Genomic DNA, 15,518 nt, shown 5'->3' on the forward strand with positions numbered 1-15,518 from the left:
ATAGGTAATAAATCTTCTGGTCCAGGGTTATTGTGAAGTGGGAGCACAATGTCCTCTGCTATATTGTATTGTATACAGGACTTCAGAATGACAAATGTTCAAGGTGTAGGCCAAACCAGTCATTGTGGTCCTGTCTATAGTCACCTTACTGGGGCACTCAGGTTAAATGTAAAAAAAGATCCTCAGGTGTGACCATACAGAAGTGCAGTGTTATGTACTGTCCCTTGAGAAATGTTTAATTATACTTTTATGTATGCAGTTAGTAGCAGCAGGACTGTGAAATATGAATCTAAACTCTAGCTCCTGCAAGTGTCCTCACACTGCTTTACTCTTAGCTCTAATTGCATTACACATTTTAGGACTATAGCTTTTCCCTGTATACTAGGGATGTGTCCTCACACTGCTGATCTCTTCTTAGGTCTCTGCGCTGCGTATTCCAGGGCTGTAGCTACTCCAAGTGCACTGGAGGTGTGGCCTTACACTGTTGTGCTCTTAGCTCTCTGCGTTGCAAATTCTAGGACTGTAGCTTCTCCAAGTGCACTTGAGGTTTGTCCACGATCTGCTGTCCTCTTAACTTTCTGCCTAGCATATTCTAGCACTCTAGTTTCTTCCAGTGCACTGGATGGTTGTCCTCACACTGCTGAGCTCTTAACTCTCTGCATTGCATATTCTAGGACTGTAGTTTCTTCCAGTGCACTGGATGGTTGTCCTCACACTGCTGAGCTCTTAACTCTTTGCATTGCATATTCTGGGACTGTGGTTTCTTCCAGTGCACTGGATGGTTGTCCTCACACTGCTGAGCTCTTAACTCTTTGCATTGCATATTCTGGGACTGTGGTTTCTTCCAGTGCACTGGGGGAGTGCCCTCACACTGCTGAGCTCTTAGCTCCCTGCATTGCATATTCTGGGACTGTAGTTTCTTCCAGTGCACTGGGGGAGTGCCCTCACACTGCTGAGCTCTTAGCTCCCTGCAATGCATATTCTGGGACTGTAGTTTCTTCCAGTGCACTGGGGGAGTGCCCTCACACTGCTGAGCTCTTAGCTCCCTGCATTGCATATTCTGGGACTGTAGTTTCTCCCAGTGCACTGGGGGAGTGCCCTCACACTGCTGAGCTCTTAGCTCCCTGCAATGCATATTCTGGGACTGTAGTTTCTTCCAGTGCACTGGGGGAGTGCCCTCACACTGCTGAGCTCTTAGCTCCCTGCATTGCATATTCTGGGACTGCAGTTTCTCCCAGTGCACTGGGGGAGTGCCCTCACACTGCTGAGCTCGTAGCTCCATGCAGTATTGTAGGGTTTTAGCTTCTCCAAGTGTACTTGAGGCTTGTCCACAACCTGCTGTGCTCTTAGCTCCCTGCACTGCATATTCTAAGACATATTCTTCTCCTGGTGCACTGGGGGTGTATCCACTCTGATGAACATTAGGTGTCCTAGGTGTCCAGTGCACTGAATTAAAATTAAAAGAATTAAAAGTCCTAGAATGTGCATTGCAGGGAGCTAAGAGCACAGCAGTGTGTGGACAAGCCTCAAATACACTTGGAGAAGGTAAAACCTTGGAATAGTGCATGGAGCTAAAAGTTCAGCAGTGTTGGGACATTCACCTAGTGCACTTGAAGAAGCTACAGTCCTAGTATATGCAGTGCAGGGAGCTAAGAGCACAGCAGTGTGTGGACACTGACCCTAAAGGCTAGGACACCTAATGTTCATCAGTGTCCTCACACTGCTGTGCTCTGGTGTCTGCGGACACTCCCCAAGTCCACATGGAGACGTTACAGTTATAGAATATGCAATGTAAGGAGCTAAGGGCAAAGCATTGTGAGGACAAACCTTCAGTGCACTGGGAGAGTGCTTGCGATTCTAGGATGTAGTCTCTCCCAGTGCATTTGAGGCGTGTCTTCACACTGCTGTGCTCTTAGCTCTCTGCTCCATAGTGAATACTATCATATTAAACCAGAAACCTTCTACAGCTTTTATATAGAGCAGGTCTGAAAGTCTGTTGAGCAGTTCAATGCACAAATTGAAGAAGCTACAATCCAGGACAGTCCTGGAATATAAATCCATATTTCACAGTCCTGCTGCTACTAACAACACACACAAAGGTCTGATTACACATCTCTCCAGGGACAATAACTAACACTGGCTGCAGTCTGAATGATCGATACTGTTGACAGATTCCCTTTAAAGCCTATAGAGAACATACACAAGTACCGTACTCTACCCCTATTGATTATTGGATTTCTATCAAACATGCCTGACTGTTTTACAGTCCAGACCCATTCTAATAGATAATCCAGGGTAGTGCGCTGGTCCGGTACAGGTGGCCGTCTCCCGCTATATGTCACCCATGGAATAAACCAGGATAATCCAGAAATAGAAAACACAATTTCCCAGAAGAGAAGAAAAGGACGATTTCCTAGAAGAGACGTCTCGGCTTTTCATGTATGTTCTACCCGTGCTGCAATAATGACAATTTGTGGTCCCTGTGACCGTACAGCGGAGAAGCTCCTGATGCAAGTCTCCTACATGGCCCCCATACAATCAGTGCAGCCTGCGCTTATCAGTCACGGTCGATATCCTGTCGTCGGACACAATGAAATTGCTTCAAGATAAACCAATACTTGAAATATAATGTGTGTATTAACAGAAGAGATGGAAGACTCCGGTATGCAGAGCCCTGGGGTGTGCAGCTGCCACTTCTCATCGGAATTGCTGCATAGGATGGGCACAGATAGTACTTCTATCCTGTAAAGGATGTAAGTACAGATGCTACTGCTTTTCTTTCTCTCCCTTTAAATTATACTTTTCCCACTTAAAGGGGTTGGACACTCTTTTACATAAGTTGCCTATGTGCCTTTACGGCCTTGTGAATAAACCCTTATTGTTCATCAAGTGATTCAGCAGTCCTGCTACTTACTTTTGTACTGTGTGCAGATTCTCCATGCTTCTTTGTTTACATGTCTGAGCTCTGATGAATAGGTGGAACTGTAATGTGGTAGAGAAGATAGTACTGCCTTACTTTAACTCCTTTAAGCACAGATAGTACTATCTTGCATTCTCTCCATGAAAATGATTGCACTTTCTCCATGTAAATAGGGTAAGCACAGAACCTACTAAGCATAGATATTACAGCTTTTCTTTCTTGCACTGTAAATTATAATCTTTTTCATCCTTTTTTCGTCTATATGGTGTAGGCACAGATAGTATTACCTTACCTCAAATCCTTTAAGCACAAATATCACTGCCTTTCTTTCCCTTCCTGTAAATTATTATACTTTGTCCGTCTAAATAGGGTAGGCACAGATAGTACTCCCTTATTTTACTTAAAGCACAGGTGGCACTGTCTAACTTTCTATCCTAGCAAATTTGATCACTTTTTCTGCCTCAATGGGGTAGGCACAGATAGTACTGCTATAGGTTAAATCCTAAGCGCAGATTGTAAATTCTTACATTATATAGATGACGATTTTACTTCCTATGAGTCTATCTTTCTAGATTATTCAAGAACAGATATTACTCATACCTTTTAACCATAAAACGAAATGCATCCTAGTTAATCGGATAAATGATGTGGGTGCAGAAAGTACTGCCTCTATGTCTTATTCTGTATGTTATTTAGGGTCATATAGTGCGGCATTGCTTTTTATCCATGTGAATAATACCACCTTATCCATCTAAATTATCCATGTAAATTACACCACCTTTTATCCATATACTGTAGGCACAGATAGTGCTGCTTCCTGTAAATAATTTGAGCAGATTGTACTTCCATTCTATTTTTGTAGCATATATAGGCACCAATATTACTGCCTCTATGTAAATGATATAACTCTATAATTGTTTCTCTGTATGTAAATCATTTAGGCACAGGTAGTGCTATCATCCTGACTCTCCATGTCTCACTGGAAATGATGTAGAAGCAAATAAAACAAGCAGTACTGCTTTTACATCTCTAAATGATGTAGAGAAGATAGCCCCATTCCTGTAAATTACAACACTTCTTCAGTCTAAATAATGTATACCAAGATACTACTGCCTCCCTGTAAATCAGGGGTCTCAAACTCAATTTACCTGGGGGCCGCTGGAGGTAGATTCTGGGTAAGGCTGGGCCGCATCAAGTTTTCCACACAAAATGCGCTTACAAAATATCATTATTCAGATTCAAATGTCATGGCGTCTCCCAGCGCAAGGAAAGCCCCAAGCTGGGAGACGTGTTTTCTCTATGAACGCGTCCTGTGCACCGAGGGGTCCCAAGCTCCTACCGCACTGAGCCCAGTCAGGGGCTCAGTGCGAAATTTGATAATATTTTCAGTGATGTTATTTTTAGGACTGCACGGCCTTTTGATCACTTTTTATAGATTTTTTTATATTTTTCAAAATGGCAAAAAAGTGCCATTTTCGACTTTGGGCGCTATTTTCCGTAACGGGGTAAAACGCATTGTAAAAAACGTTATTATATTTTGATAGATCGGGCATTTTCGGACGCGTCGATACCTAATGTGTTTATGATTTTTACTGTTTATTTATATTTATGTCAGTTCTAGGGAAAGGGGGGTGATTTGAAATTTAATTTTTTTTTATTCTAATTTTTTTTTAAAAAACTTTTTTTTATTTTTATTTATACTATTTTTCAGACTCCCTAGGGTTCTTTAACCCTAGGTTGTCTGATCGATCCTACCATATACTGCCATACTACAGTATGGCAGTATAAGGGGATTTTCCTCCTCATTCATTACAATGTGCTATCAGCACATTGTAATGAAGGGGTTAAAACGAAATAGCCTCGGGTCTTCGGAAGACCCGAGGCTACCATGGAGACGGATCGCCGCCCCCCGATGACGTCACGGGGAGCGGCGATCCCAGGTAAGATGGCGGCGCCCATGCGCCGCTATCTGTTTGAGGCTGTCGGCAGCTTTGCCGGCAGCCCATGCTGTAAAAACACCCGCGATCGGTGCTAGCACCGATCGCGGGTGTTACCAGTAAGCCTTTGCTGCAATATGCAGCAAAGACTTACCGGCTATGGAGAGGGCTCAGCCCGTGAGCCCTCTCCATGCAGCGTGACCCGACCGCCGCCGTGAATACACGGCGGGCGGTGCTTTTCCAGGTGGGGGCCGCAAAATGTTGTCCCGCGGGCCGCAGTTGGCCCGCGGGCCGCGAGTTTGAGACCCCTGCTGTAAATGAAGCACAGATCTTACTGTGTCCTTGTCTCTCCCTGTAAATAAAGTAGGTAACAACTAAACTGCACCCTAATCTCTCCCTGAAACTTTTAAAGTACTACCTCTAACTATAAGTTACACATCTAGTACTGCCTGATATATTATAAAAGCTCAGATAGTGCTATGTTTTATGATGTCTTACTGTCAATTACGTAGGCGTACACTGCCTTCCTTTCTCTACCGATAAATTAAATAGGCATTAATGAAGAAATTATTGCTTGATAAATTATGTAAGCACAGATGTGCCTTTTCTGCCTTGTGGATAATCCCTGAATGTGATTCAGTAGTCCTTCTACTTACTTTTGTACTGTGTGCAGATTCTCCATGCTTCTTTGTTTACATGTCTGGACTCTGCTGAATAGAAGGAGCTGTAGCAGGAAATTCTGATTTATCCTGCTCCCTCTCCCTCCCCTCTTCCTGCCTCTGTCAATGAGGATGGACTGTGAAAAGAGAGAGACAGTGGGTGATGCCATGAAAAGAGGAAGCTGTGCAAAAGCGAGCATGGTGAGAACGGGGAAAGGCTGAAGCTATCAATGCCCCCTAGCACAGATAGTGCTGTGTCTTCCAATCTCTCACTATGTAGGCACAGATAGCGCTGCCTTCCTATCTCTATAGATGAAGATATTGCTGCCTGATAAATGATGTAAGCACAGACAGTGCTCTGTCTTCCTACGGTGAATTATGGAGGCACAGATAGCACTGTCACAATGTTTCCTATTATAACGGTAGGCACAGTTAGTGCTGCATCATTCACACAGCACTGATAAAAAAGCAACTTTCTAATAGAGAATCCCTCGATAAAGAACAACTTATATTAATGGATATTTGTACATATAAGTATGTAGATGGAAAATGACACATGATGGGGAAGGAGTTTTCCGCATTATTGTTGCATCTGCTCTGATTTAACCTGTTGCGAGTTTTCTGGAGAAGGAGGTGGACGCCGGAGTATCCTGGCAACTGAAAGCTCTTATGATGAGCACTTAATAAAACCCAAGAGACGTCACAGATCACTAATGGAAGCCGCCAGATGCCACCCGATGTGTCTCACTCAGCAACTGTGTATTCAGGTTGTACTTTCTGGTAAGGCAATGGGGGGCAGACTTGTTAACTACTATGCAGACAACATACAAGACTTAGAATTATGCAGCCTGAAATATTTAATATTCCAAAACTGTTTAACCCCTAAGAAGTCAGCAGAAATCTCAATCATTTCCCATTATTCTTTAATGACCTTATGGCATGGTGGCTCAGTGGTTAGCACTACAGCCTTGCAGCAGTGGGGTCCTGGGTTCAAGTCCCAGGGTCAACATCTGCAAAGAGTTTGTATGTTCTCTTCGTGTTTGCGTAGGTTTTTCCTCTGGTTTCCTCCCACACTCCAAAAAATACTGGTAGGTTTATTAGATTGTGAGCCCCATTGGGGACAGGGACTGATCTGTCAAGCTCTGTGCAGCGCTGTGTAATCTGTGTGCGCTATATAAATAAAGGAATTATTATTATACACTCACTGGCCACTTTATTAGGTACACCATGCTAGTAACGGGTTGGACCCCCTTTTGCCTTCAGAACTGCCTCAATTCTTCGTGGCATAGATACAACAGAGATTTTGCTCCATATTGACATGATGGCATCACACAGTTGCCGCAGATTTGTCGGCTGCACATCCATGATGCGAATCTCCCGTTCCACCACATCCCAAAGATGCTCTATTGGATTGAGATCTGGTGACTGTGGAGGCCATTTGAGTACAGTGACCTCATTGTCATGTTCAAGAAACCAGTCTGAGATGATTCCAGCTTTATGACATGGCGCATTATCCTGCTGAAAGTAGCCATCAGATGTTACAGGGTACATTGTGGTCATAAAGGGATGGACATGGTCAGCAACAATACACAGGTAGGCTGTGGCGTTGTACCAAGGGGCCCAAAGAGTGCCAAGAAAATATTCCCCACACCATGACACCACCACCACCAGCCTGAACCGTTGATACAAGGCAGGATGGATCCATGCTTTCATGTTGTTGATGCCAAATTCTGACCCTACCATCCGAATGTCACAGCAGAAATCGAGACTCATCAGACCAGGCAACGTTTTTCCAATCTTCTACTGTCCAATTTCGATGAGCTTGTGCAAATTGTAGCCTCAGTTTCCTGTTCTTAGCTGAAAGGAGTGGCACCCGGTGTGGTCTTCTGCTGCTGTAGCCCATCTGCCTCAAAGTTCGACGTACTGTGCGTTCAGAGATGCTCTTCTGCCTACCTTGGTTGTAACGGGTGGCGATTTGAGTCACTGTTGCCTTTCTATTAGCTCGAACCAGTCTGCCCATTCTCCTCTGACCTCTGGCATCAACAAGGCATTTCCGCCCACAGAACTGCCACTCACTGGATGTTTTTCCTTTTTCGGACCATTCTCTGTAAATCCTAGAGATGGTTGTGCGTGAAAATCCCAGTAGATCAGCAGTTTCTGAAATACGCAGACCAGCCCTTCTGGCACCAACAACCATGCCACGTTCAAAGGCCTCAAATCACCTTTCTTCCCCATACTGATGCTCGGTTTGAACTGCAGGAGATTGTCTTGACCATGTCTACATGCCTAAATGCACTGAGTTGCCGCCATGTGATTGGCTAAGTGTTAACGAGCAGTTGGACAGGTGTACCTAATAAAGTGGCCGGTGAGTGTATATATATATACGTTATAGTAAAGGGGTATCTGTACAAGACCCAATTCCATTATATGAACTTACTAGGATTAAAAAGTTCCAAAGACTCTTTCCACCAATTTGAATATGCACCGTGTAATACTACATTTAGCCAGTAGTGGGCGCCAAAAGGAAAGAGTCATGTGACTGGACAGGTTTATTAGCGCCTTTCATTGGATAACACTGCATTGGCGTGGTTTTCTCGTGTCATGAGTCTTGGTATTCATCGGAGGCTGCTGAATGGCTGATCTGCTCACATGACTCTCAGCAGCTGCGTAGAGAAGTAAAGAGATAGCGCCGCAGCGGCGCCTCTTCTGTAGTACCCCTATACATATCCGACAAGCTTGTGTCTATTGTTATTGTCATTATTGTATTTCGTACTTACCTTATGTAAAGTAATTTGGTTTTGTTAACCTGTCCTGTAAATATTTGAGTACAACAAAGGAACTAGTAACATGTATGAACGCGCCTCTCGTAGTGTATGTATGTAACTGTAACGTTAAGCCTCTATCTGTGTGTAACAACTGCCGGAACACTATGTACAAAACAAGTTCTATCGAATACATAACATTAAAGAAATGGCTTAAAGGAATTTTCCAGCAATGACACTGACCTGATATTCACAGCGGTCGCACCTTTAGTAGGCATGCAGTAATACGTATGCTTAGCCACTCTATTCACATGGAGCACTCAGGGGGTCTTTGCAGATCCTCTTAATCGCTGGAGCTCTCAGAGAAAATATGTATATGGCGGTAAAAACCACTTGAAGTGTAACATGCTAAACATCTATGAAAATAAAGACTGCATCATTTTTCTTCACCTGGAGGACAGCGTACAATGGGAACTGTGTAATACCCCATTTCTCCTGCGGAGGCACTGCAGCACCTGCATCTACCACTGGTTACATCTGATCGCTGATGATCACAAGAGATGAGTTAATGGTAATAAAAAGGTGATGTTCTAATATACAACCCTTACTTAATCATCCCAAAGCAGGCCTCCAGAACATGTCCCAGAGATGTATAGCCCGGGTATCCCTGGTGGGCAGTACACTACAGTAAGGCTGTGTCTCAGCAAATACTACATGTCCTTACTGCTATTTGAGTAAAGGCCTAATTAAAGGGGTTGTGCCATAACCACTAATCCTCTTAAAGGGACAGATAAGTAGGTAGGTAGGGCAGATAAGTAGGGTAGGTGTGCATGCTTGACCTGGGCTTTGTTCACTACAATGGGATAATTGGACCTTATAGGACGGCTGATTCAGAAGTCCCATAACATGTTAAGGGGTTGCTAGTTATCTCCAAAGCACAGGATAGGGAATAACCAGCTGATCAGGATAGACCCCTACCGAATTCTCCAGCAATCTGGAGAATGGGGTTTTCTGTTTTCTACTACTGGGACTAAACTGTGTCCTGCTGCTGCATTAATAGTAAGGGAGAGTCAGAATTTGCTGAGCACAGCGCTAGGCTATCTCCGGCACTCCCATTCACCATCTATGTGAGAGGTGGGGATAGGTGAGTGCTCTCATCCTACTGAATGGAGAAAAATGACACATTATTGTACAGTCTTCACCCATTAGTGAGAACGGGACACCCTGGATTCTCTGGATTTCTAGGGGTCCCAGCAGTCTGATTGTTATTCCCCATCCCTGGCAGGTTAGATCTATAGATCTGCTATCTATGACACAACCTCTTGGGGGTTCTATGGATTCTATTTCTTCTATAACAATGAAGAGAAGAAGGATCAGCATGCAGAACAATAGTATGACTCCATATAGAGACGCCACCCCCACCCCACAGCGCACCCCTGCCTCTTGTCAGCATGGATACTGCACCCCTGCGATAAGTGGCATGGACTGGGTCTCCTGCCCGCACACTGCCCCCTGGCTACAGCTCTGAATGAACTGTTACATTGAGAACACTTTGCATAATTTTAATTGACTGATGATTCTCCGCCATGGGCAAGGTTTTGTGGTCTCTTCTAGATCTCTTACTCAGAGGTGACATGAAACTGGAATCCGCTAGTTAACATAATTCATTGTAATGTCTCTATCCAGCAGGGATGTTATGTGATGAACAAACAGAGACGTTGTCTGATCTGGACATCCCCTTTTAGGATCACATGATCAATGTGGGGTACTGGTGAAATACACAATACATACACACCGATACAGATAACATCAGTCCGGAGGTTTTACTAGACAAATAGATTACAAATAGATTATAGAGGGGAAGGGAGAAGTGGAGACTTAGCGACTGCTGGAGATAACAGTGAGTTTTCTACCTCACCCCAAATGTTCAAATAATTTCTCTCTAAGTAGTATATAATCCTGCTGATGGACTTATTTCTGCGTGCAGAGTACGGGAGAGATCATAGTATATAGTCTCTATCCCAGGCGGCTCTGAGATAATGGAGAATTAGTGATTGAACCTCCAGCGGGGAAAACTGCAATAGTCATATAATGGCCAGAGATGAAGTGACTATACAATAACCATTGTATAGAGATTATAACAGTGCTGAATCTCCTGCTGTTTTTACTGTTGCGGCGTCGGACCTCCTCTGATCCGCTATAGCTTTTTTTAAGTAGACACTGAACAACCAGGGGATATTTGGAATCCACTTCAGTCTGTATTGCAGGCTATAACTATGAACTCCTACCTGGCACAGAGGGAAATATTTACCTCTCATCTCCCCCTCATATTGTGGCCATTCTCATTTCCCCCTCACATTGTGGCCTCTCATCTCCCCCTCATATTGTGGCCTCTCATCTCCCCCTCATATTGTGGCCTCTCATCTCCCCCTCATATTGTGGCCTCTCATCTCCCCCTCATATTGTGGCCTCTCATCTCCCCCTCATATTGTGGCCTCTCATCTCCCCCTCATATTGTGGCCTCTCATCTCCTCCTCATATTGTGGCCCCTCTCATCTCCGCCTCATATTGTGGCCTCTCATCTCCGCCTCATATTGTGGCCCCTCACATCTCCTCCTCATATTGTGGCCCCTCTCATGTCATCCTCATATTATAATCTCTCATCTTCTCCTCATATTGTGGCCTCTCATCTCCCCCTCATATTGTGGCCTCTCATCTCCCCCTCATATTGTGGCCTCTCATCTCCCCCTCATATTGTGGCCCCTCTCATCTCCTCCTCATATTGTGGCCCCTCTCATTTCCTCCTCATATTGTGGTCCCTCTCATCTCCTCCTCATATTGTGGCCATTCTCATTTCCCCCTCACATTGTGGCCTCTCATCTCCCCCTCATATTGTGGCCTCTCATCTCCCCCTCATATTGTGGCCTCCCATCTCCCCTCATATTGTGGCCCCTCTCATCTCCGCCTCATATTGTGGCCTCTCATCTCCGCCTCATATTGTGGCCTCTCATCTCCGCCTCATATTGTGGCCCCTCTCATCTCCTCCTCATATTGTGGCCCCTCTTATTTCCTCCTCATATTGTAACCTCTCATCTCCTCCTCATATTGTGGCCTCTCATTTCCCCCTGATATTGTGGCCTCTCATCTCCCCCTGATATTGTGGCCTCTCATCTCCGCCTCATATTGTGGCCCCTCTCATCTCCTCCTCATATTGTGGCCTCTCATTTCCCCCTGATATTGTGGCCTCTCATCTCCCCCTGATATTGTGGCCTCTCATCTCCCCCTCATATTGTGGCCTCTCATCTCCCCCTGATACTGTGACCTCTCATACCCCCCTCATATTGTGGCCTCTCATCTCCTCCTCATATTAGGGCCTCTCATCTCCCCCTCATATTGTGTCCCCTCTCATCTTCTCCTCATATTGTGGCCCGTTCTCATCTCCTCCTCATATTAGGGCCCTTCATCTCCCCCTGATATTGTGGCCCCTCTCATCTCCTCCTCATATTGTGCCCCCTCTCATTTCCTCCTCATATTGTGGCCCCTCTCATTTCCTCCTCATATTGTGGCCCCTCATCTCCTCCTCATATTGTGGCCCCTCATCTCCTCCTCATATTGTGGCCTCTCATCTCCCCCTCATATTGTGGCTCCTCTCATTTCCTCCTCATATTGTGGCCCCTCTCATTTCCTCCTCATATTGTGGCCCCTCTCATCTCCCCTTCATATTGTGGCCCCTCTCATCTCCCCCTCATCTCCTCCTCATATTGTGGCCTCTCATCTCCCCCTCATATTGTGGCCCCTCTCATTTCCTCCTCATATTGTGGTCTCTCATCTCCCCTTCATATTGTGGCCCCTCTCATCTCCCCCTCATATTGAGGCCCCTCATCTCCTCCTCATATTGTGGCCTCTCATCTCCCCCTCATATTGTGGCCCCTCTAATTTCCTCCTCATATTGTGGCCCCTCTCATTTCCTCCTCATATTGTGGCCCCACTCATTTCCTCCTCATATTGTGGCCCCTCTCATTTCCTCCTCATATTGTGGCCCCTCTCATCTCCCCCTCATATTGTGCCCCCTCTCATCTCCCCCTCATATTGTGGCCCCTCTCATTTCCTCCTCATATTGTGCCCCCTCTCATCTCCCCCTCATATTGTGTCCCCTCTCATCTCCCCTTCATATTGTGGCCCCTCTCATCTCCCCCTCATATTGTGGCCCCTCTCATCTCCTCCTCATATTGTGGCCTCTCATCTCCCCTTCATATTGTGGCCCCTCTCATTTCCTCCTCATATTGTGGCCTCTCATCTCCTCCTCATATTGTGGCCACTCATTTCCTCCTCATATTGTGGCCCCTCTCATTTCCTCCTCATATTGTGGCCCCTCTCATCTCCCCCTCATATTGTGCCCCCTCTCATATTGTGGCCCCTCTCATTTCCTCCTCATATTGTGCCCCCTCTCATCTCCCCCTCATATTGTGTCCCCTCTCATCTCCCCTTCATATTGTGGCCCCTCTCATCTCCCCCTCATATTGTGGCCCCTCTCATCTCCTCCTCATATTGTGGCCACTCACTTCCTCCTCATATTGTAGCCTCTCATCTACTCCTCATATTAGGGCCCCTCATCTCCCCCTCATAATAAGGTCCCTCATCTACTCCTCATCTCCCCTCATTTTGTGGCCACATCTCTTGACTCAAATTGTGGCCCTTCACCCCCCTCCCTTTATATTTTGGCTCCCTCTCAGCACCCCTTTTATTGTGAGCCCCCTGTCAGCAGGATCCTGGATTCTCCAGCACACCCACTCACGTGGCACCAGAACAAAGAAGCCACTACATGGAAAACAAGGGGTCATTTGCAGCCATTACTGGGTAATGTTGGTTCTTCCAGGTATGTAATTAGTGTCTTATGGATGCAATCCTCGATGATCATAGGCGGTCGGTCCTATTACCCCATACGAGTTGGGTAGTGGATTGAGCCAGCAGCTCCACTTACATGATGGAAGGAGACCCCAGAGTAATTGGAGGGGTTTCACACGTTGCATTGGAATCGTGCGTTGCATTATCGGTGTTCCCACACACAAGCTTTTAGGATAATTTGTGGGATAACCCCTCATATGGATGTATACAATATAATCTATTAAGGCGGGAGTTGTAATAATATAAATTATATCAATTACACTGAGATTTCCATCTCTGGGACTTGGCATTGGACTCCGCTGTGTAAAGTTGTGTAATTAATTGTGAGCGTCAGGACCACTGGGGGCCGGGAGCGGACGTCTTGTTGGCCGAGGTTCATGGATCGGCATCTGTCCTCCCCCTGCTGTCTTCTATACTGCGCCTGAGCTGCAGGTTAATCCGCGCTGCCGCTAATCATCACTAATTGGTTTCCTACAGCAGATGAAGATTAATCGCTTCACTTACAGTCATGTAAATAGAGGTTATTGACGTTTACATAAAGGGGCGATGCCATCAGGCAAAACCATAAGATTGATTAGATGCCCTAATTAGAGAGAACTAACAGGACCATACTGATACATCGGAGGGTCCAGTGCAAAGGTTACAAAGGTGGGTCCATCATCCCTGATAGAAAATCATATATACAGGATTACATTAGAAGTACTGGGCTGTAGTACTATTTCAGGATAGGAGTAGTAGTACTAAGCTGTCCTCATATATACAGAATAGGAGTAGTAGTACTGTGCTATGTCTCCATATACAGGATAGGAGTAGTGTAGTAGTACTGTGCTGTGTCCATATATGCAGGATAGGAGTAGTAGTAATAAGCTGTCCCCATATATACAGAGTAGTGTAGTAGTACTGTGCTGTGCCCATATATACAGAGTAGTGTAGTAGTACTGTGCTGTGTCCATATATGCAGGATAGGAGTAGTAGTACTGTGCTGTGTCCTCATATACAGGATAGGAGTAGTAGTACTGTGCTGTGTCCATATATGCAGGATAGGAGTAGTAGTACTGTGCTGTGCCCATATATACACAGGATAGGAGTAGTAGTACTGTGCTGTGTCCATATATGCAGGATAGGAGTAGTAGTACTAAGCTGTCCCCATATATACAGAGTAGTGTAGTAGTACTGTGCTGTGTCCATATATCCAGGATAGGAGTAGTAGTACTGTGCTGTGCCCATATATACAGGATAGGAGTAGTAGTACTGTGCTGTGCCCATATATACAGGATAGGAGTAGTAGTACTGTGCTGTGTCCTCATATACAGGATAGGAGTAGTAGTACTGTGCTGTGTCCATATATGCAGGATAGGAGTAGTAGTACTAAGCTGTCCCCATATATACAGAGTAGTGTAGTAGTACTGTGCTGTGTCCATATATGCAGGATAGGAGTAGTAGTACTGTGCTGTGCCCATATATACAGGATAGGAGTAGTAGTACTGTGCTGTGCCCATATATACAGGATAGGAGTAGTAGTACTGTGCTGTGCCCATATATACAGGATAGGAGTAGTAGTACTGTGCTGTGCCCATATATACAGGATAGGAGTAGTAGTACTGTGCTGTGTCCTCATATACAGGATAGGAGTAGTAGTACTGTGCTGTGTCCATATATGCAGGATAGGAGTAGTAGTACTAAGCTGTCCCCATATATACAGAGTAGTGTAGTAGTACTGTGCTGTGTCCATATATGCAGGATAGGAGTAGTAGTACTGTGCTGTGCCCATATATACAGGATAGGAGTAGTAGTACTGTGCTGTGCCCATATATACAGGATAGGAGTAGTAGTACTGTGCTGTGCCCATATATACAGGATAGGAGTAGTAGTACTGTGCTGTGTCCTCATATACAGGATAGGAGTAGTAGTACTGTGCTGTGTCCATATATGCAGGATAGGAGTAGTAGTACTGTGCTGTGCCCATATATACAGGATAGGAGTAGTAGTACTGTGCTGTGCCCATATATACAGGATAGGAGTAGTAGTACTGTGCTGTGCCCATATATACAGGATAGGAGTAGTAGTACTGTGTCGTGCCCATGTACTCGCGATAGGAGTAGTAGTACTCTGGTGTGCTCTATAGATAAGATAAAAGTAGTAGTACTGTACATTCTCCAGGATAGGAGTAGTATTACTGTGCCCATATATACAGTCTAGGTCAGTGGCGGCGAACCTTTGGCACAGGTGCCAGAGGTGGCACTCATAGCCCTTTCTGTGGGCACCCAGGCCTTCACCCCAACACACAGTTTGCCAGACAGGACTCAGGGCTTCCTCCTGTGGTCCAATACAGCCC

The 15,518-nt window shown here is 45.3% G+C and overlaps 2 protein-coding genes across 2 annotated transcripts in view; one reads left to right on the forward strand and one right to left on the reverse strand.

Annotated features, from left to right (window-relative positions):
• The window catches only part of LOC140074876 (glucagon receptor-like), a 70,471-nt gene extending 67,498 nt beyond the window's left edge, over window positions 1–2,973 (reverse strand). The window contains exon 1 of the mRNA XM_072120153.1: window positions 2,915–2,973. Coding sequence (XP_071976254.1) covers window positions 2,915–2,940 — 26 coding nt within the window. The 5' untranslated portion in view covers window positions 2,941–2,973. The remainder of the gene's footprint in view (window positions 1–2,914) is intronic.
• CLUAP1 (clusterin associated protein 1) overlaps window positions 1–15,518 on the forward strand; it is an 89,728-nt gene that overhangs the window by 10,534 nt on the left and 63,676 nt on the right. The window lies entirely within an intron of this gene.

This window comes from Engystomops pustulosus, chromosome 8, assembly GCF_040894005.1.
Source record: "Engystomops pustulosus chromosome 8, aEngPut4.maternal, whole genome shotgun sequence".
NCBI classification, from domain to species: domain Eukaryota; kingdom Metazoa; phylum Chordata; class Amphibia; order Anura; family Leptodactylidae; genus Engystomops; species Engystomops pustulosus.